The sequence below is a fragment of the Neolamprologus multifasciatus genome, chromosome 2, assembly GCF_963576455.1.
Source record: "Neolamprologus multifasciatus chromosome 2, fNeoMul1.2, whole genome shotgun sequence".
Classification (NCBI taxonomy): domain Eukaryota; kingdom Metazoa; phylum Chordata; class Actinopteri; order Cichliformes; family Cichlidae; genus Neolamprologus; species Neolamprologus multifasciatus.
The window spans coordinates 3,889,309-3,911,930 of record NC_140440.1 but is presented as its reverse complement, the minus strand read 5'-3'; the positions used below and the strand labels follow the sequence as shown (position 1 = coordinate 3,911,930).

At 41.7% G+C, this 22,622-nt stretch overlaps 1 protein-coding gene across 12 annotated transcripts in view; it reads left to right on the top strand.

The window, feature by feature from the left end:
* shtn3 (shootin 3) overlaps positions 1 to 21,348 on the top strand; it is a 29,714-nt gene extending 8,366 nt beyond the window's left edge. For 5 of the 12 annotated variants that reach the window (XM_085180983.1, XM_085180932.1, XM_085180917.1 and 2 more), the window contains 15 exons: positions 8,677 to 8,771; positions 9,586 to 9,751; positions 9,955 to 10,052; positions 10,280 to 10,361; positions 10,775 to 10,869; positions 11,479 to 11,625; positions 12,724 to 12,877; positions 14,581 to 14,755; positions 15,061 to 15,131; positions 15,312 to 15,418; positions 16,376 to 16,390; positions 16,656 to 16,718; positions 17,588 to 17,717; positions 18,495 to 18,762; positions 19,009 to 21,348. In XM_085180983.1, coding sequence (XP_085037109.1) covers positions 8,677 to 8,771; positions 9,586 to 9,751; positions 9,955 to 10,052; positions 10,280 to 10,361; positions 10,775 to 10,869; positions 11,479 to 11,625; positions 12,724 to 12,877; positions 14,581 to 14,755; positions 15,061 to 15,131; positions 15,312 to 15,418; positions 16,376 to 16,390; positions 16,656 to 16,718; positions 17,588 to 17,717; positions 18,495 to 18,762; positions 19,009 to 19,123 — 1,781 coding nt within the window. In that variant the 3' untranslated portion in view covers positions 19,124 to 21,348. The remainder of the gene's footprint in view (positions 1 to 8,676; positions 8,772 to 9,585; positions 9,752 to 9,954; positions 10,053 to 10,279; positions 10,362 to 10,774; positions 10,870 to 11,478; positions 11,626 to 12,723; positions 12,878 to 14,580; positions 14,756 to 15,060; positions 15,132 to 15,311; positions 15,419 to 16,375; positions 16,391 to 16,655; positions 16,719 to 17,587; positions 17,718 to 18,494; positions 18,763 to 19,008) is intronic. The other 7 variants (XM_085180951.1, XM_085180929.1, XM_085180941.1 and 4 more) reach the window with 6 other exon arrangements.
* Positions 21,349 to 22,622: the final 1,274 nt, after the last annotated feature.

Below are 22,622 nucleotides of genomic sequence, written 5' to 3'. Positions count from 1 at the left end.
TGGGGATGAAATAAATGAATAAATTGACAAATGTTTGTTGGTTTAACTGGCGTTTAAAGAAACATGAGCTGAGTTATCCTGCTGGTGTTTTGTTGAGGTCTTCAGTGACTGTCAGATATCGCAGTCCTCTCCTAGAACTCAATAATATTCATATTAAATGGTAATGATGTGGCAGTTTAAAGCGCACAGCATGCTCCTAATGGAAGGAAATGATTGTCTTTCATATTTTGCAGTTTAAAGTAGAGTCAGTATATGATACAACGATCGGCAAAAGCGTATCATTACACACACAACAAACTTCCTGTTTGCAGTCCTTATGTTTAACAGGTGCAAATTAAAATCTGGGTGTTTAAAATTTTTATCAGAAAGGCTTCTGTTCATTTGGGGGTTTTTCTCAGAACATTTGATGGAAACCTGTGAGAAAAACATATTCTAGTCTTTTAATCCGACTCAAGCCTCAAACTGCCAGGAAAGTGTCACAAACTTGTCGTCAGCAGCAAAACTGGACCTAAGATCCTCGGCCGTGTCAGCAGAATGCTGATCCTCCTTTTCACCATGGGTCTCATCACTTCACACACCCAGTCTATCATTCATTCACTCATTTATTCATTCACCGCCTTCCCCCAGAGAAGACAGCAGTCGCTCTTGTCATGTTATTCTCATGAATTATTAAAACCTCCTGACATGAATAATTTAGCAGCAGAAAACTGGGGACGGACGAGAGTGTGTGTGGGAGGGGGGTGGGCTCATCTTGCCTGACTCTTTATCCACTGTGGTCCTTGAAAGGCCCTTTCTACCTGTTCCTCAATAATTGATGACCGTGCTCTAATGGCTTTAATGAGGGAGACTTGGCTGCCTGGCAGGTACTTGATTTTGAGCTCTTTTGGAATTCAAAGGCCAGTCTGAGATTAAGTGAGCATAAAACAGTGAAAACATGACCCGAACCGGAGTCTCTGTGAGATAATAAACTGGCCTCAGTGACGGAGGATCCTATTCACACTGAGAGCAAACATAACTAACTGACTTTATTACAATCCTGTGATTAAAGTAACAGGATACGTACATGATTATGAAACTCACTCAACATTTCACATTTTTGTATTTTTGTTTCTATAAGTTTAATTTAAGCATATTTCTGTTATTTCTGTTATAGTTTGAGACCAACTATATATTATAGTTGGTCTCAAAAATGATTGTGGTTAAAAAGTCCACCTTGGCATCACTCTGTTTGCTTCTACTGCTGTTACATTTCTTCTGTGAGTGCAGTTCTTATAAGGTATTTTTAAGGTTTTAACTTTATCTCCATTTATTGATTCCCACTGTAATTGTTTAGCATAAAAATTTATCAGTTAAATATTTGTTCCTTTTCACAAAATCAGTCTCTGAGTATTTAATGTTTGTTGCTTATAAAAGTTTCAAAAAGCACAGAGAAGAACAACAGCGTGGAAGATCATGGGTTTGATGAGAATGCTACTAATACACAGGTGATTATAACGAGGCTTACTTTGTGTAGAACTGTCCCTCTAGTTGGTCTTTGAGATATCCACATTCTAATTTGGAGTCGATTTTAATGTGTTGAGAATTAATTGTTCCAAAAATCTAAAAATATTTCTGTTGTTTTCCTGTGACTGGACCAAAGATAGTCCAGGCATAGCTGCCCTGTCTCGTCTGGTGCAGCGTTGTATCATATTTCATGGCAGAAATTGTGAGTTTAGTCCAAGATTACTTCTATAAATATGTTTGCAAGCTGACAAACCCTAAAGTAGGAATAACTAAACAGATTGCAAAGGTCCTAACATGTTTCCTGCAGCAGCGAGCACTGAGGAGCATCATTTAGGAGGAGGTGATCTGTCAGAAGGTTTCTTTCCCTTTATTTTGCTTTTCTTGAACCTTATATTTTCTCTGTTAAAATGGAAGCTGCCCGGCGCCCTCAGCTCTTTTCCTGAACCTTTCAGCCAGTAGGAAGCAGGCGGAACTGATGTCTCACAGTCTGCAATTTATTCTCTATTAAACCAGTGCAGCAGAGCAAGTAAAAGAGCACAGGAGCAGAGTGACAAACCCGCCTTCCTGGGAGGGATTTTGGCAGCAGCCAAAATTTGTTTGAGCTCAGTTAAAACCAAAGAACAATGAAAAACTGCACAGAACAGAAGACAAAAGAATATGTGAAATGCAGTGAACACATCAGCAAATAAACTTTAGAAAAGAGACAGAAATATATTTCTATGTTCTTCTTCCACCAGTGCTTTGCATCACCTACTGTAATGCTGCATGTAGCTGGAGGCCAACTGTGCAGCACTCAGCTTCACAGGCTGATCGCCTGTAGTGTTATTATCATGTGCAGCCTAGTTATCCAGTCTACTGTACTTAGATAAAAGCCTGTGGCTGCACTTTCCCTGCATTCGAGTACTGCAGGAAGTACTGTAATTACATGCTCAGAGTCCACAGAGGACCTGTGACCATGTGACTCTGGTAGAAACTTTCAAACTACTTGAAATCAGGACCCGGGCATAAACACGATGAGCACAAAGGATCCGACACTCAAAAACAGTACAGAAAATAACAATGGCGTCAGATTTAATCACAGATTGTGCCCTAAAGCATTGAAGCTGTTGATCATGTTTACAATGAACTTCTAAAGTTAAAACATAATTACACAATTAGACATTCAGTTATCTACAGCTTAGCTTAGTGTTGGAGCTTAAACTCCACAGCTCTCTGTCCTCTCCAGCATTTTAACCCTGATTTAACACTCTGCGCTGGGATTTTGCTGTTACGATGAATGTCCAAACCGTTGGCTAATCCTGCAAATCTTCTGCCGATAACACGGACCGCCACTAAAGCGGCTTTACCAGCTGCAGTTCGTCGATGAAAAACAAAAGCCTGCCTCTGTTTTAGCTTCAATTGTCACAGGTTTTAACGGCACGTCATTTATCTCATGAGGCCCTGAGCTCGGAGGAATTACTGACCCAGAACAGCTTCTGCAGGACAAAGTGTGTCTGTGAGAGGATAGCCACGTGTTTTATTTCACACTGTTCCTGTGATGCTTTCAAAAAAGATGAATCGTCTGCTCTTCAATCCTTCAATCCCTATCTGTCAAATAATGCATCATTTTTCATCATTTGTCATGATCTCAGTCAGCATGAGCATGCCATTTCAACTCTTTGGGGTTCCAGTTTATATTTAGTTAATAAATAACATCTTTAAACTCCTAATAATTCATATTGGTAGCTTACAATTTGTCACCAAAAGGTTGATTCTGCTCATCTGGACGTAGCGTTTTCAGTGGGAGAAACGTTTCGTTACTCGTCACTTATTTAAGCCACTATCGTCAGTGTACGCACACACGAGAAAAATGAAGGAGACACAACAAGCAGGGTCGGTGTGTCGCGTTCTGCTGGATAAAATGCTGAGCATGTGGCACAACCATATTACATTAAATATGGATTATAAAACCTACACATATCCACATATGTAAAGTCATCCTCGCAGACATGTGGAGATAGAAATAAATTAATTATGCATGGTTTAACTTTAAAACAACGTAAACAGCCACATTAATGGTTTTTCAATAGAGGAAAAAAAATAAAAGAAAGAAGAGGAAGAAGCTTAACATTTCTCACTGCACATTGTTAGGTGTGGGATTACCAGGAGATCCAGAGACTGCACCAGCTGAGGGTTTCTCCTGTAAAGTAGCATTTGAAAGCTATAAATAGCTGAGAATTAACTGTTTGCTGCGTCTGACCCGCAGAGCTGCAGCTGAGCTGCAGTGAAGTCAAGTGGAGGACGATCCGCGGTGGCATGTGGGTTGAAGCAGTGTTTAAAGGGACCAAACGAATCCCTGAGAGATCTCTGAGGGTTTAAATGAGTCTCTGGATTGGAGGGAATCACACACCCAAAGCCCATCCACCAGCATTAAACATTGAATGAGGGATTAAAAATAGATCCGGAAGCCTTCCCTGTCTCCCTTCTCTCTCACGTCATCCTCACTGCTGCTTCCTCACCCATATCCAGGCCCTTATGTAAGCATGGTCGACACTCTGGGTCAACATCTTCTGCAGCTGAAGCTTTTCTGTTTGCAGCTCTTGGCTGCTTAGAAATGTGTGGATGGATTTTATTTGGTCAGAGCTCTCTAATCAGCACCTTTCTTTATTCATTTATTACTTTCATCTAATGATAGGTTTAGAAACAGTTAAATGATGATGTTAACCTAGCTTTATTCGTTTTTGAAAAATATGTACTTAATAGTTAAGTGGTTAACCAACAAATACCATCCATCCATTTTCTGCTGCTTCCTTGGGGCGTGGGGATATAAGACACAGCACTCACTGGTCCTCTCTCAGCTTCCCAGGACAACCAAGGATGCAATGTCTCCTTCCCATATGAAGGAGCTCCCCGCCCCTGACGGTGTCCCTAGGGAGGTGCTTTGGGACTCCAGGGTATATGATCTATTGTTACGGGCCTAGAATTTCAAGGCATGGCCAATTGGAGGATCAGACAAAGCGCCTCTTCTTTTTGCTAATGATGTGGTTCTGTTAGCTCCATCAAGCTGTGACCTGCAGCCTGCACCGGGGCAGTTTGTAGCCGAGGGTGAAGTAGCTTGAATGAAAATCGCACCTCGGGTCAGTTGGTGCCCATATCACAGGCCTGCTTTATTTTTATAATAATTTATAATAATAAATCAAACTCAAAAAACCCAGACCTAAACATTTACATGATGAGGTACATGCGGAAACTATTTTGCGCTTTACATATCCAGTCATCCACCCATTCACAAACACATTCACACACTGGTGATGGCAAGCTACATTGTAGCCACAGCCACCCTGGGGCGCACTAACAGAGGCGAGGCTGCCGGACACTGGCGCCACCGGGCCCTCTGACCACCACCAGTAGGCAACGGGTGAAGTGTCTTGCCCAAGGACACAACGACCGAGACTGTCCAAGCCGGGGCTCGAACCGTCAACCTTCCGATTACAAGGCGAACTCCCAACTCTTGAGGCACGATCGCCCCAGTATATATATATATATATATATATATATATATATATATATATATATATATATATATATATATATATATATATATATATATATATATATATATATATATATATATATATATATATATATATATATATATACGAAGCTCTAACAGCCTCTGTCCTATATATATATATATATATATATATATATATATATATATATATATATATATATATATATATATATATATATATATATATATAGGACAGAGGCTGTTAGAGCTTCGTTTTGGGTCTCCTCAGGAAACGGTTCCTTCCCCTACTCCCCAGCCTCCTCCTGAGGATGTAGTTCAGCTTTATTTCCTGGTGAAGACGATCATTTAAACCAGAGCCCAACAGGATTGATGTCATCATTTCTTTTAGCAAAAATATGTTTGATTCAGATCTACACAGATTAAAAAGCATGATTATTTGTGGTTTTGTAACATAGTTCTATAGTTGTATAGTTGTTGTAGTATCTCCTCCAGTGCTCTGTTACTATTCTGGATCAGTTTCCCTAACAAATGTGTTGCTTTGCTTTAAAGGAAGTCATTTTTCGGTGGTCTTTAGATCAGATCAGTGTCTGAGCCGAATGATGCTGATCCGCAGCTGGAGCGCGACGTCCCGCAGGCCCTTTAAATCCAGCTGTTTTTGTTTACGCAGAGCTGTTGGTATGTGCCCAGAATGCATCATCAGGCAGAGAAGCGTTCAGTCATGTTTCCTGCAGGTCTCACCTGACTCTAAAATGTAATAAGCTCAGGTGACCTGAAGGCATCAGCGACACAGAGACGGGTTCAGCTTGTGGTCACTGTCATCATCGGGGGATTTCTATTTTCTTCTCATGGTCTGATATTACTCTGACATTTTTTACATATGCAGATTTTTTTCATGCAGCAAAACCTTTAAACGTCACTGCTGTTTATGTATTTGTGAAAATGGGACACCAAGGACAGGCTTTGAAGGACATGTATGGATTGGTGAAATTAGGAGTTAGACTTTATTTTTTGTTACAAATTAAGGAGAAAATATTGTGTATAAGTGTTATTAGATGATATTTCTGATCACTGTCTGGTCTGAGCACGCCGGCTGAGCTAACATCTTTTAAAGATGACGTTCAGGATAAGCTGACGATGTACGTTTCTGCATGCCAGCAGACGCGAAGGTTTCACTTACAGCAGCCTAACAACCGGTCTGGCAAATGATGGAGCAGCAGCCTGTCATTAACTGCTCCGCTCATGTGCTGTGTTATGAAGTCTGCATTCAGCTGGTGATGGAAAGTGTTACCCTGAACATACTGAGTGCTCAAATACAGGTTATTGAGATTCCTGCTAGGAAACAGTGAACGGGATTCTTCTGTCATACTGCATGTGACAACCACAAAGCAGCTTCTATTGTGCAGCTAGCTTCTGTTAGGTTTCTGTCAAGTTTGTTTCCTGAGTTTTGTATTAATGAAACTTTATGGTGTTTGTTTGAGACGCTGCTGGTGTAAGCTGGTTCATAAAATATAATACAGATGCATCATAGATACGCTGTGCCTCTAAAGTGAGAGAGTTTGGTTGTAATTTGACAAAAATTAAATTCACAGGACAGTAAAAAAAAAACATTTTCTATGACTATGTCAATTCAACTTTTAGTTTTTTTATTTAGCAGAAAGAGCCGGTCATTTTGTGTGATGCAGGCTGTGTAAATGATTCAGGGAGTAACTGTGTAAGACTCATTTAAACTTTAGATTCTTTAAACTGAGTACTAAGTGCAAACCCTGAACGCTGATCTAGTTGAACTGACCCTGCATGCTCCCTGTGCTGTTTACGTGCATTTAACTACACATTTCAGCTCTGCAGACCTCAACTGTGATTGGTCTGTGAGTAGCCTGCTGCACACAAGGATAGCACTTCAGAAAAAGGAAATGCAAAATTAGACGTGGCTGTACCTTCAGAGACAGAGCAGGTCATCTATTAGTTAGAAGGTTGGTAGTTTGATCCCCGGCTGCTCCAGTCTGCATGCCAAATATTCTTGAGCAAGATAGTAACCCTGAGCTGCTCTCTGATGCAGTCGCCGGAGTGTGAATGTTACACAGAAAGCACAACCATCGGAAAAAGGCATGCTGTGTAAAGCACTTAACTAGAGTAGAAATAGAAGAACCAGAATGTATTCAGCTTGCTCAGTATGCCAGTCTGTGTATGTTTCTCTCCATCCTTTATTCCTGTAAAAGTAAATTCTGTTCTTTCATATTTTAGCGCCAACATGAACTTTTGAGCTTCAGCAGAGCGATGCAGGCACACCAGCAAGTACAAATACAAAAAATACTGAATGCTGCCCACTACAGCAGCTGTTCACTGCAAAGGTGTGGGTTACTCTGGAGTCTGACAGAAGTGTGCCGGTTTCATCTGTTTATGCCACTGTTTCACACCACAGACAAATATGCCCATAAATATTTTGACCAATGCTAAATGCTACTGCAACATCAACAAAGAAAGAGGACAGTACATCAGAGTTATTACAGAGTCTCTGTGGCAGAGGAGGAGGAGGACAGGAACACATTTCCTCCTGCCTTCAGCTGAAGGAGTGAAGAGTATAATTAGATTTGGAGCTTGTATATTGATCAGGAAGGACTGTGTTAATGGAGCCGGGATGTTAGCAGCAGCTTCCTGTTGGCTCTAATATAATCCAGCGCCAGCTGCTGAGAGAGCCCAGGACTGACTGTGTCGCAATACTAAAACTTGTAATGTATTTCAGTTGTATTTGAAATACAGACTTTAGATTTAAACTCTGGGGATTAATCATCAGAGCTCTCTAACCAGTTACACCCAGAATGCAGCAGAGACGACAGCACAGTGAGACAAGTTGAGCTTTATTTTGACACGATAGCAAAGCTACTTCTCTCCTCTCACTCTCCATTTTTTTCACCAAGTCTCCATATCTGGGTCATTTTAAAATAACCGAGGAGTCGCAAAGGCTTGGTGACACGTTCGAAGGCTGTGAGCGTCTAACAACCTCAAGCCTGCTTCTTTCAGCTGTTTGTGTTAGCAGATACTCTCTGAGCAGAACGACACTCTGCAGGTGCACGATGCTCTGCATGCTTCTTCTCTTCTCTGCATCAAGGAGACAGATTCACTCAACGGACCTTTCAATGACTCACTTTACATGTTTAAATATCTGTCTTTCTGATTGGTCAAAACCTGCAACTCTTCTGCTCACTGTGGACATGTTAATAGAAGAGCCATTGTCCGCTTAAGGTTCAATAAATGTTACGATCTGTACTGGAAACCTGATTTTTGTTATGTTCAAAGGTCGAGTAGCTTCAACTGCATCTGTGTGCGTCAAAATAAAAGTCGCTTGCAGCTAAAGTGAAAGTTACTGAGCACTGATTTTATTCACAAATCTCGAGGTTTGATGCTTTTCTTTTGAAATGATGTTTTAATATTGGGTTCAGACAATAAAAAATGGTGATCTCTGTCAAAGTCAATTAATTCTGTGAATATTGTGTAAAACAGTAACAATAAAACCATATTTATGTACTTGCATTACTTATGCTGTGTTATTACTCAACATTTAGAATATGAAAGCAAAACTGACACTCTGTGTGTGTGTGTGTGTGTGTGTGTGTGTGTGTGTGTGTGTGTGTGTGTGTGTGTGTGTGTGTGTACTCCCTCAGTGTCTCAGATGGTGATTGAGGAGGTGAGTGTTCTGCAGACTCAGCTGGAGATCGAGAAGTCGTGTCGGGAGAATGCAGAGGCCCTGGCCACAAAGGTTGCACGCAAACACACGCACACACCACAGACCACACACACGCTGCTCAATAATCAATGCTAAGATTAGAATTATCAGGGCTCAGCTGGCAGTATCAGGAGGAGTGAGTCAGGATGACTGTGCACAGAGACGATTTGACTACATTATCTGTGTGCATTAATGCCTCCACTGCAACAGCTGCGTGGTTACATTAATGATGTAGTAATATGTCTAAAATACTTAGAACAGGTACAGGGATGATGGTGAACAATTATACAGTTTAAAGGTACGGAACAGATTTTCATGTTGATAAAAGTACTAATAATGCCTTAAAGTGCTGTCACTTTCTATCATTTCTTCCACAAACTGTTTGTCTCTCACCTCCTGTTGCCGATTGAGTTTCTGAATAAATGAACTGATCGTTTGTCCAGTGTGACGCCTAACATACATGATGCCTGCCCAGATTATTATTATTGACTAAAAATAAGTTCTAAAAGACAAAAAAAACCCCAACAAATCATCATCACAGAGCATTAGAAACATCTCAACTCATAAAATAAAAGCAACGTAACCTGTCAGACCAACTAATGCTGTAAAAAGCGCAATGCTTCATTACTGTTCTGAACAGTAATGAAGTAGACATTTGAAGTATAATGAAAAGAAAATAATCCAGACCAGAGCAAAGATTATTATTAAAATCTATTAAAATCTAAATGCAGTAAACAGGAAATGTGTGCTTCAGGATTGATCCCAGTAGTTTGTGATCTATGATTTCTGTGGCTTTAATCTCACTGACCTGCTCTTACTGTCGACCCCTGTAACCTCTGACCTGCAGCTGAACTGTGAGAACAGGAAGCTGAAGTACCCGAGTCTGACGTCACGGCCGTGTTTGGACGAGCTGCTCCCCAGCATCTCAGACTGCATCGCGCTGGAGGCCGACGCAGCTGACACGGGAGACTGCAGCCCCGACGTCTTCACGCAGTACCATCAGCAGGTTAAAGGTACAGCTCACCAAATGAGATTCACCTTCCACAAACAGCAGGAACGTGTTCTGGAACAACGTTTTTGTCACGGATTCATTTTTACTCATTCATTCTTGCTAATAATATACTTTTAAATCACTGCACTTGAGGAGTTTTCCAATACACTCCATAATTCAGCTGCTAATCTGAATAAATGAATATACTTCACTGTGTTTGCTCAGAGCTGAGGGAGACGGTGAACAGCTTGTTGGAGGAGAAGAAGAATTTTGTCTGTCAGATTCATGACCAGCAGCAAAGGATAGAAGAGCTGATTACACAGGTGAATACTGCACAGCACAAACATTACTGTTTGTGACATCATGGGTCACGTGATTAGTTTGTTTCTGGAAAAATTTTGTCAGTCCAAACCTTTTTCTTATCATACAAGCTTAAATTGTGGGTCAGTGTCATGATAATCGTTAAGATTTCATAAATAAAAATAGAAAGAGAAATAAAGTTTCTGTTTTTAAGACGTTTTCTGTGTGTTTGCTCTTCCACTGCGAGCAGTCAGAGAAAGATCAGACAGAGATGAAGCAGCTTCGTGAAACAGTTGAGCAGCAAAGCAAAACCATCAAGAGATTTAACAGAGGTGAGTCGAAACAAACTGCAGGCGAAGAGCAACTTAATGCAAAGCAGAGAGCTGGAGTAAAAGTAACATCATTCAGCATCACATTTATGCTGCTATGCTAATAACTCCAAACCCTTGGCGTAACATCAGCGCCTTTCTAAACATGCATGTTCAACACTCTGTCTGTTTGGTTGTTTTTGAAATTAAAATAAAGTAATGTCGCTGCTTTTTCCATCAGTCACTTGCAGTATTAGAAAAAAAAGAAACTCAAATTTATCCACAGATAACAAAAACAGGAGAGATGGCTATCAGCTAATAATCCTTAAAACATCAGTTTTTAACTCTCCTGGTAGAAGGCTGCCTTATATACTGAATATTAATAGCAGTTAGATGAATGCTGTCTTTTTTAACCCGCCCCCCTCCCGTCTCTGCAGTCTCCATGATGGCAGCTCAGGAGTACGAGGGAATGAAGGAGCAGCTCGACTTGGAGCAGAGCCTCCGAGTCAAAGCTGAAACTTATGCACACGAGGTAAAGAGCGAGTCAAAGAAATGCGGCTGTATGGTCAAACACCAAAAGAAGCTTAAAATCTGCCTTTTCCTGTTTGTCTTGGCAGAGCAGAAATTTGAAATATGATTCATGGTGGAATCAAACACTCCTTCCAGTTTTCCAGCTGGCAAACACAATGACTAATCTTTCACTACAATAATACATAAAAGCCATGCTTGCTGCTGTCTCACCACAGCTGCAGAACTTAATCTTCATATTTTGCATAATCGGCATTTGAGAGTTTCTCCTCTTCGTCCAGAGCACTTTGTGACTCCCACAGTTTTCCAAAGTCATTCATTCTGATAATCCAAGTAACTGTTTCCATGAACTGAAAGCTGAGCTTTGCTGCTGCTAGCTTCAGTGATAAACAGTGAGCTGTGTTTCTGTGCTTGTAACTGATGTGTGTGTTAATATTGGTGAAATGTCCTGAATCTGGTGTTTACTGATCTGAAAAGTGAACAGTCTGTGGGATTAAAGCAGATTCTGTGATGGTTTGTTTAGAGTAAAGATTCACAGACGGGCATTTCCTTCTCTCTTTCTAAAACTTCCATTGTTCCCATCATCCTCATCATCGTCCTCGGTCTTCTGCAGATGCTGGTGAAGCAGAAGGAGGCCAACAGGCAAAGCATGCTGCTGCTGCAGAGTGCTGAGCCCAGCGTTCAGCTGCTCAAAGCCCTTGAAGACGTTGCTGCCGTCACCAAAACCCTGGAGGAGGAGCGACTGCAGCATCAGCAGAAGGTAAAATATGAAGTCTTAATTTCACTGCCAGGAAGGCGGAGTTTCTACTGCTGGAGCTGTGTGAATATATCCTGAAACAAGCAAATATGATCATCGTGCATGGTTAAGGATAATAGCAGAGGTGTGGTTTTGTTGTGTTTACCTGTGAAATCATGTAGAGCAGTTAAATAATACACTCAGTCAAAGTGGTGAGTGAGAGCTGTGCCTGTGCTGAAATATTTCAGCTGTGCTGAAAGAGTTTAAATATCTAAATTAAAAAATTTATATTATTTTTCCTGTGTGTCTTGTTGTGTTTTCACTTCCAGGCTTTGCATTTTGTCTCAAGTTCCTTTTCTGATCTTCTCCACCCTCATTGGCTCCATCTGTTCTCAGTTCCTTCTGTAGTCCTGCCTCGGTGCTTCCTGGAGATTCTGCTTTTCTAGACATTTTGGAATTTTTGTTTTGATTTTTAAATGAGTTAAATCGGTTTAGCACTGAAGCTTACTCTTTGCTAACACTCTTCTTTTGTTTGCATGTTGATCAGACAGTCAATAATATACCCAATAAAAAGAAAATATGCACATAGTCTGAAATGACACAGTCTACAGTACTACATATTTCTTGTAACATATTTCACACCGGTCCCATCATGACCTTGACTGAAGGAAAAATAAATACTGAAGGAGGACATGCAGAGGGTTGGTGTGACAGAGGAGGGTGCTGGGATAGGGTGCGATGAAGGAAGCTGTGGCGACCCCTAAAGGGAGCAGCTGGAAGAAGAAGAAGGTTGTTAAATGTTGAGTTTTAAAACAGCTGACTTTCGCTGGGAGGTGAATAAAATCCTCAGTAATCCAAAGCAAGGGCACATGTAGTATAATAACTCAGGTAATTCGATTTTTAGTTTTGCTTCAACTGTTGGTGACTGATGGGACATTCTGCAGGTATCATAGGTGAAGCTGGTCCTTTACTTTTTAGTTATTCCTTGATGAAATGCGGTGGTCATGTGATTTAATGGGTCTGATGGCCTTTCATCCAGTGCTGCATGCTTGGAAAGCCTTCAGTCTGGTAACGGTGCTTCTGTGTAGCTTGTTCAGAATCATGTGCTACGCCTGTGTGTAGGTGCAGAACCTGGAGGAACAGCTGGAGCAGAACCGTGTGAAGACACAGCTAGAGGCTCTGCAGAGGCAGCTGGAGCTGTTGGAGGTGGACAAGAAGGACTCGGAGGGACGACTGGAGCAGGCACTGAAGAAGAACGAGGAGCTGGAGGAAAAAGGTGGGTGGAGGTGGAGATGCACACACATTAAGAGTGTCCCATGGAGAATATATACAGGAGGTGCACTTCACCAGGTCCTCAGTTGAGCATTAAAATAGAAGATTAACATTAAAAGGAGACAGGAGACACACAGCATAGCAACAGAAAAAAACAATCTCTGATTGGCTGGCAAGAGTCCACCTAAACAAACTGAGTGTAACACAGTGAAGTAGATTGTTGCTTTTGTAGGAAGACGCGATGAAGCTAAAGATAGAACAAACACTTCCTCTCAGACCTGTGGGCGCGTCTCTTCTTTCAAAGGACAGAATAATATTTCAGCTGCATGAAAACTGGAGTCCTGTTAAAACTGGGATCAGTGAAGCCTCATGTTGCTACATGTTATTTATGCACCAATACTTTTCCAGCCAATGTGGCACGTGTCAATTGACCCAGTTTTAGTGCTCAGATCAAGCTGCACCAGAATCAGACCGGTTCAACCTTCTGTTTTCCATTTTTGTTCCTAATAAAATGGACGTGCTGATGAATATGCAGTGGATTAGCAGGGGTGGACTCAATAACTCTGCACACCCACAGATTCCTCATTTTGTCAGCTGACCTTATGTGTTGATTAAAGTTTTAATATCATTGCGTGCCTAGTATAGAACACTGGAGGTGAAGGGAGGCTGTATTTACTGAATTGTGCCCACTGTGATCTTCTGGAATGAAAGTTTTCCACATTATAGATGAAAAATGAGTTAAAATAGGAAAAGGGAGTAACATACAGCAGCAGGCAGGCTGAATGGTAATCTGAGGCACCGATCAGGTCCCACACTCTGACATACAGAGAAAGACCCCACAGCTTTTAAACACAGAAGCAGGTGCCATGAGATGAGGTTCAGATAATTCTTATATTCAAGTAAAATGTCACAAACTCACTGAAGCTGAATATGAGAGACAATAATACAAATATTAACTGTTTAAGTCTGGTTTAACTCATGTTTTTGTCTGACCTGCTCCCTGATTGGCTTTTATATTCATCCTCCATCTTTCCTTTGGATCACCGGGCAGCTTGTCTGTGTCTGTGTAGAGAAGCAGGTGGATGCTGCTGAAAGAGACGGACAGTCTGTGGGTGAGAGTCCTGCCTGCTGAGAGGATCCTGGGAGTTAATCAGCTCATTCCTGCTCTTTATGATATCACTGTTCAAGCTCACAGCAGGGTTAGGTTAACTGCTCGGTCCCTAATGCAGTTAGCAAAGTAATCAATAATTTCTATGTTAGCTTTGAGTCTCTTTCAAGCATCTTCTAAAGATGAGGAGCAAGTAAACGAACTGCAGCAGACTGATTAATGAGAAATAATCTACATTTATAATTCACATTAGGCAAAACTAAGTAAAAATAAAATATCCATGGTACAGTCAATGTTTTACGGTTTTTAGTGATTTTCTATTGTAGTATAATGTGAGGAGGAAACAGCTGACCCGACGGCTGATTAAATAAGAGGGTTACAGGTCTCGGTGCTTCGTGGCTCCTGTGTTTATTCCTCTGCTGATGCAGAAAGAAACAGGATGACTCAAGCCTCACAACACTGTCTGATACTCGTAAATGGGTCACATGATGTCAGGGCTAAAACCAGCAACCAATGACAACCGTTAAAAACATGACCGGATCCTGCTCTCTGAGTTTAGGAAGGAGGATTTTTAACCGCTCACGTTTTCTCCTCTCCAGTTCATGAGCTCCAGGAGGCCCAGAAAAAAATCGCCATGACGACCAGCACAGACCCCCCTCCTCCTGCACCTGGGGTCGCGCCGCCTCCCGCCCCTCCTCCACAGCCACCGCCACCCCCTCCTCCTCCCCCTCCCCCTCCCCCTCCGCCTCCCCCGTCCAGATGTAACCCCCTCAGGTGAGAGACCAGCGTTTGTCTCGGCCAATCAGAAAGCCTGGCTGCCAGTGAGGGCAAACACATGAATAAATAAGTAAATATTAAGAGAAGGACTTAAAATCACGTATTTATTTTCCCGTATCTGACACTGAGAGTAACAACAATCTGATAAAAAGCTGATATGGATTTTCTTTCATATGTGACATAAACATGTCGTTGAAGCTGTAATAGGAAGTAAATTTGACTATTTGCACATAAGTCTGACCTCGTGATTTTTCTTTTGTCTCTTGGTTTTTCATTTTTAATCATTTTGCCTGTTTCTTCAGCTCTCTGATAGCCATCATGAGGAAATCTTCCAAAGGTTCCAAAGCCTCCGTGAAGGCTGAGCAGCCTCCTGGTGGGTTTCACCACACTGTTTTATATTCATGTATTGATAGACAGAATGTTGTTGTTATTATTTATCGTGATTGTTATGGTCAACAGCATGTTCTCAGCCAATGCCAGCCTCAGAAATAAATGATAACGCTACGTTAATCTAGTAGGTGTAATTTGGGTTTGTCTCCCTCTGGCTGTCCAGCTGCTGCTGAAGGTGTGGATGACGTGAAAGTGAAGGCGGTGAACGAGATGATGGAGCGGATCAAACATGGCGTCGTCCTGCGGCCCGTCAAGAGTCAGGACACCAAGGTGAGACGGAGCAGTGCACGCTGAGAGGCGTAACCCTAACCCTTTTTTTTCACAGCTAAATTTGAAAAACAAGGACACGACTGGAGTTACAAGTGCTGATGTGAACTCCAGTTTAAACCAGTAAATGTGCTGAGCTGCAGACATACATGCACAGACATGCGTCACCTGTCAGGAATAACAGGCGTTTGTGTGTGTCTTTGCGGTCGACCTGCCTCCGTTTCAGTCACTTGTTTTCTTCTCTTTGTTGTTGTTTTGTGTCCTTTGTGTGTCTCTTTTTTAGTCTTATATGAAGCCAACGACGAAGCTTGGGTCATTGTTGTTGGGGTTTTTATCTCTGTGGGTATTTTTTAGAAACACTGACACCCCTCCATTGATTCCCAAATATATAAATGGATGTAGAAACACCTGAGCTTGATCTATCAGCTGGTAAAGGCTGTGAGGTGAAAGCTCTGACAGGAGCCTCACCTCACAGCCTTTCTGTTTTTTCTTATTCTGATCCAAGAATAAGAAAAAACAGAAAACCTCGTTCATTTTTTTAATCATTTCCTGCTCACTTTAATATGTAAAGAAAAAAGATCACAGTATTTACTATAGTGTATTTTAATGCTCCAGAATGTGAGTGAAGCATACACTCTATAAGAAGACGCATTTGCTCATCACCATTTTAAACTAATTGTCAAACGGGTTCTTTTGTTGTCACTTGTCAGCTTCCATTGATTTTTCTACCTTCAACAAGAGTAAGAGATTAAATGTCACAAATATGAGCTGTAAAAAATCAATCTGTACTTCCTGATTCATCCTTCCTGTTTTATCTCAGCTCTGTTGTTCATGTGAAAATGAATCCGGGCGTCTGTTAATACTTTCAGGGCTGTTTTTTCTCGTGCAGTCTGAAAGCACTCTACCTGATTGTTGTCCTCTCTTTTCTCTCCATGTTTCTTCTTCTTGGTGCCGCTGCAGAGGATAGCAGTAAAAGTGAGTCAAGTCACAGTTGCTCTCTAGCTTTCCAGAGAGACTAACACACACACACACACACACTGCAGGTCCTCTTCCAGTCACTAAAACATGTCACTTTAACGTCTGTTGTTAAGCACTTCATGGCCCGGACACCATGTGCCTGCTCAGTTACTAGAAGCTTCTTCCCCTTTTCCATGATTCTCTGCTAGTGATGCTGCACAGATCTGCCGGTGGAACATGAAGGTCATGAAGGTCAAGTGTGATGTTTCTGTTTTTGTTCCAGCAGCCTCCAATCTGTGAGGAGAAACAGCAGGAGAGCGCCATGGAGGAACTGAAAGGCATCCTGGTAAAACGGGCTTATGCTGGCTTTACTGCAGCGTGTTAAACGTTGTTAAATGTGAAAAGAGAATATTCAGACAAACTTTAATCTGCATGGATCTTCCTGTGTAGACTGGAGATGTCAAGAGGAGAAATAAGTGCATTGCCCTCTGGTGGGCGGTGCGCATCGTAAGCTCTGACCCCACGAACACGCCAGGCTTAAGATGGTACTTGTTTCCATCAGACCTGCTGCAGGGTGTTTGAGGATTGATCTGGATGTGGTTTTCTGTTCCACATCGCTGCGAACAGTGCCGGGTTTCTGTTTCACTGAACCAAGTTGCTCAGAGCAGACAAAGAGCAGAGGAGGCCAGACACGGAAACAACGCAAAACATCAGGTTAACTGTGAAAATACGAGAAACTGCATGAAGGATAATTCAAAACTCCCCCAGAGACAGACCTCATGTCATTCAGTACATTCAGCCCTCCCACTCGAATGGGAGGGACACTAAACAGCCCACCAAGGAGGTTGTAGCTCTGAGCAGTTGTGTGATCCACTCTGACTCAGTGTCTCAGCCTCGTGTTTCCAGCACACCCTCACGACACGTTTGGGTGCGTCGAGACTGGAGCATCTTCCCCCACCACCTGATTGTGCCGGGTGCACTTATGAACACTCTGGTGCTCAAACAAAGTGTTTGTTAAAGGCAACCTGTGACTAGCACAGAGGTCTCAGGTTCAGCTGACTGACACTGTAACAATGTCTAAATGTAGTATTTATGTTTTCTGGACCTGACAGTTAGGATTGTGCAGTAGGATCAGTTGTAGCATCGCTGGTTGGAAACAATTTGTTTTCAGATTAAAAAACTGTACTTCCTGCAGTGATGTGTGTACTCCTCCAGGAGACGGTGAAGAGGAGCCCCAGCCGAGGCTCGCAGGAGTCGGGACCGTCACCTCCCGGAAAGAAGGACAGCGAGCTGGAGGTCATCCTGAGACGCCGACGCAACAAGGCGGGCGAGGCTGGCTCAGGAGGTAGCAACCTGTCACCAAGCAGCTCATCAGCATTGCGTCAGTAGCTATTTTCATTAATTACATACAATAAAACATTTCGTCTTTAGAAATATTGAAAATCATTATCAAAAGTGCCAACAAGGACCTCAAAGAGCCGCCATAGTGTTGGTCAGGATACTGTCACTAAAAGTTCTATATTATTTTGTACTATTGTTGTTTTTTACTGAAGTAAAAGTATTTAAGTATAATCAGGATAATATGAATATAAGATCTTAATAAGAGCTTAATGAACAAAAGTCTTTCCAAACGGCTGTGTCAGTTTGTGTCCAGCAGAGGGCGCACTGCACAGACAGGACAAACACTTCTGCTCTGCTTTCCTCGCATTGATTCACCCGTTTGGCAAAAACAGCCACGACCTTCTCATTTTAAGTGTGCAGAGTATTTGAGCTGGATAAATATTCATCTACAAAATTTCTAATTTCTAAAAAAAAAAAAACAATGACACAAAGAAGAGCGAGCAGTAAGCAGTAGGATGTAGTTTGAGTAGGAGAAAAAGTTCAAGGAAGACAAAAACAGTGTTAAAAAGCAAATAAAAATAAAATAAAGATGAGTAGAAATTCAATACATGCAGTCAGAGAATATAAAGCCACAGATGAAACTAACATCTACCCTCTATTATCAGACATCTGACATTCTTTCTTCTAAATAAAGGATCTTTACCATTTTGAGTTTTTTTTTTAAAGTCAGACTCATGTAAAAACCTGCTTTTTGGTTTTTGTCTGTCTCTTTGATAACCAGATGAGGGCCATATGAGCCACGTCTCATCTTCTGACAGCCTGAATGGAAGGCGAACCAGCAGCGACTCCGGCAAAGATCCAGAAGGGCCCGGCGGGCTGAGTGCCCCGTCTGACCCAGCAGGGCCCAGGCTTAGCCCAGAGAGACGGGGGTCGGGGCCGGTCGTACCCCGGAGGAAGAGCTCGGACACGGGCAAGGAGAGGAGGTCCTGCAGCTCTCTATCTGAGAAAGAAACAGCCGAGTCTCCAGTCAGCAACGGCTGCATCAACAGGTGGAGCGACACTCATCACAAGCATGCCCTCCATCCCGTCATTATACTTTCTGACCCGGGTGGAGACTCCATCAGTATCCCTGGAAGTTAATGTATCTAATCTAAAAACCTTTGCATGTGTAAAACAAACACAGAAAAGAATATTTGAAGTCATGCAGTCAAGAAGGAGGCTAATCTCCACAGATTACAGATTACAGTGATCGCTGCGTCTCGGCTGACATGTTGCTTGCTGTCTCTGCTCCACAGTGTCGAGGAGGATCAAATCAAGTCAAACGGAGTCGACCATGCAGTGCCCAGTGATGATGCAGACGCCGCCCTCTCCGCTGGCTCAATCAACGGCAGCGCAGACGCAGAGTGCTAGGATGGACTCTGAGTATCTTCGGTTTGTGCGTTTTTTGACAAAAGAGTGATGAGATCAGATGATTTGCAGAGTGTTTGCCTTTTGTTTACTGTGTCAGATCAAAAATGGAAACGTTGACTTTGTTGTACTTTTGTATTTATGTTTTTTTTGGATTTACACTAACCGACTAACAACTCGCTCGGATGAAGATGTGCAGGTAACAGAGCAGTAAGAGCTAATGCACTGGTGACTTTTTGAAAAAAGCAGGGCTCAGATAAGGGGAGGTGATCAGCCATTGTAGAAACTCCAGCGGCACAAAGACCGACTGTATCTGCTGCCTCATACCTACCACATGAGGCTAACGCGCTCACATTCAATAAAACTGACACTCGGATTTTTGTAGCTGCTTCTAAAAACACCAAAAAGTCTCAAAGGAGCCAAAAGAACAGCGTTAGTGCACTGTTGGCTTTTCTACAACGGCTTTTATCGGCCGCTCACTTCTCTGATGATTTTTGAACATAAACCTGTGGATCCAGGAGGAAGGATGGGCTGCACTGTACAAGGGAAGCTGCACTATTTTTGCACAGATACTCAGTTTTCTTCAGACACTTTGACTTGTATAAAGACTGCAAAGCTTTAGGTTGATTTTTTTCTATTTGATGCACAAAGATTCTGCTCAGCGTCACTTTGTGTCATCAGCAGGAATGCGCTGTACTGTTATAGAGCCCAGTTCTCTGGCTTCTCCTGCCTTGCCTCCACGTCCTGTATTTTTTTCTCCTGGTTAAGTTAGACCTGTGCTGCAGCTGGCATCCTCAGCGGCGCGAGCATACCTGGTTTTTCTCTGTTCATGACCTGCAGTATAATAGTGGAGAAACGCTCTTCTTCTGCTGCTTTCAAACAAACGAAACACTTTGTCATGGGCTGCTTTTAAGATGTGCACCACAGATTCTGCTGTGTTCTCCGGCAAACCAAGCAATACCAAATGTACCAACAGACAGTTGATTGCAGTTTTAAAAGCGTGTTTTTTGGTAATGTGGGGATGTTAAAATCGAAGCTTCTTTTCAGACATGTTCTAGTCAATGATGAAAGCATTGGATGTTTCAGAAACTTCCAGATGAGGTAAATGAGCGGTTAAGTTTTGTTGTGCTGCTTTCAGCTTCCTGCAGCTGCCTGCAGCTCCACCTGTCCAGGCGTTTACCTGAGTATGAGCTCAGGCTGATGAAAACACCTGGGAGTCATTTTTATAGACAGGGTTTAAAAAAAACAAACGCTTCCTGCCTTCTCACACCTTTCAGTCCAGGTGTGTCGTCATAAGTCATGCAAGGTGAGAAGGAGGGAAACACAGAAGTGACATGTGACTGATATTTCAGGTTTAGAGGAACACGACATAAGCTTTTTAACGATACATGTCACAGAAATGTTCTCAGGGTCCATGGGTCAGACCTTCATCAAACCTACTTTAGGGGCCTCAGTGAGAAAACGATGAGGAAAGACACAGAGTGTTTTTTTGTTTTTCTGGTTAAATGAGCTAAGAATAGAAGTGCTTTGGAGGAATTAGGGTGCTTGTGTACTTTTTCTACCTCTCCATACACCTGCATCTAAACCTCAACATCCTGAGTTATAGTCTGTGGCGTGAAAACTCATGAGATCGTGTCATAGTCCACCAGAGACGAGTTGTCTTCCTCCACTGAATCAGCACTGAGTCCAGAGACCTGTGTGCACGTGTCCTGAAACACCGCCCTCGTTCCTCACCACAACAGTTGACTTTTATTTTGTAGGGCTTGCTGTCTTTACATTGCTTTCCTGGAACGTGCCCGTAACATTAAAAAATTTTTTACGAGTATGCAAAGACGCAAGGCACATTTATGTGACGCTTTCACTGCTTGTCATCTTTTCTTAAAACACAGAATCACATTTAAAAAATGCATTTTGTTCCGTCCATTCGGTGTGTTTTACTCTAGTGCAAAAGGACCACACACTCAACATCAGAAGCTGCCTCAGGCCTGAATATTATGCATATTGAGGCCTTGCACAGGCCTCCGGATGGCAGGGGAGTCCCCCTGCAGATGGTGCAGGTTTTGGGTCCTCGCATCGATTGCTTAGTTGGTAACCAAGTGGCTTCTTAACCGAGGGATATACCATATTTGACAGAGATGGGGTGACTAGATATTGTGTGTGTTTGAGATATAAATGGAGTGTTGGTTTTTTTTAAACATCACTTTAAATAAATTGGAATTCAAATAAAACGAGAGGTTTCTGTCTTTAATTCAACAATGAATTTGGAAACCTGCAGTGGTTACATCATTGAAAGATATGATGAATGTGTGCCGAGTCAAAGATCACATGTGTGGTAATATGAACATATAGCATTACTTTGAGTGACAGCGTTACTGCCACTGAATCTTAAAGTCATAGACCAACATGTGAAATATGTCAGAGAAGATGATGTAAAGTTCAAAGGGCATAAAAATCTCCCCCTGCACAATCAGTGGATTTATTTTTGTACTCAAACCTATCACGCTGTTGGTGTTCACGTAGGCCTATGTGCAAAGAACTGCTGTATTTTCTTTAGAAAATGAGAGATGGTCAAGCATTTTTTCTGCATGAATTTACAAAAGGAAGGAAAAAATGGAAGAAAATAAAAGCAAAATATTTCACAATAATTTACCTTAAAGCAGATCGTGCCACTTCTTTCCAGTTCTTCCACAAATAGTCACAAAAAACTTTGATGTATAGATTAACCCACTTTAAACTGTATGATAAAACTCTATCAGCTGTAGCACATTAAATGCACATAGGCTGCAAACCAGACAGCTATTAAACATGCAGTGTGTTGTGCATGGGTTGTGTCATGTTATGCATTCCACATTATTAATAATGATAGAAACAATACAATGAAGCTGAAGTAATTTTTGTTTTCTGGCATTTAAACTGAAGATCACTGACTGAGCTCTGAACTGTTTCATATTTTACTGTCATAGAGAAACGAGGATCTGACAGTTTGTAAATTATGGATGATGCTCATTCTAAATTTATTAAATAGCCCATTTCCCCAAAGCTCAACGAAACCTGTTAAATTCATTCATAAGGTTTATGCAGCTGAAGTTTCTTCAAGGTGAAGTCTGGCTTTATGTTTTTCTTGTGTTGGTTTTAGTTATTAGAAAATGCATATCAATTCAAATAAATGACGTCACAGTTTGAGATTTCTTATATATTATTTTAAATGGATAACTTTAACTTTTCTGTTTCTAATTTGACTGATTAATCATTCTTATGAGCAATATCCTGCAATAATAAGGCCTTTTCATTTGGTATTTAGAACGATTTAAATATTTTATTCCTTGCATTAAAAAATACAGATAAGATAGATTTACACATACTTCATTTCTACTGTTGTTTTCAGAATGTATTTATGTTACAGGACGGTTACAGGACTTTTTATAAAGTTAACCGTCTGAGCAAAGTAAACAGGTGTAGATCCCCTCCGAACCACCAGATGGCGCGAAGGCTCCCTTAAACC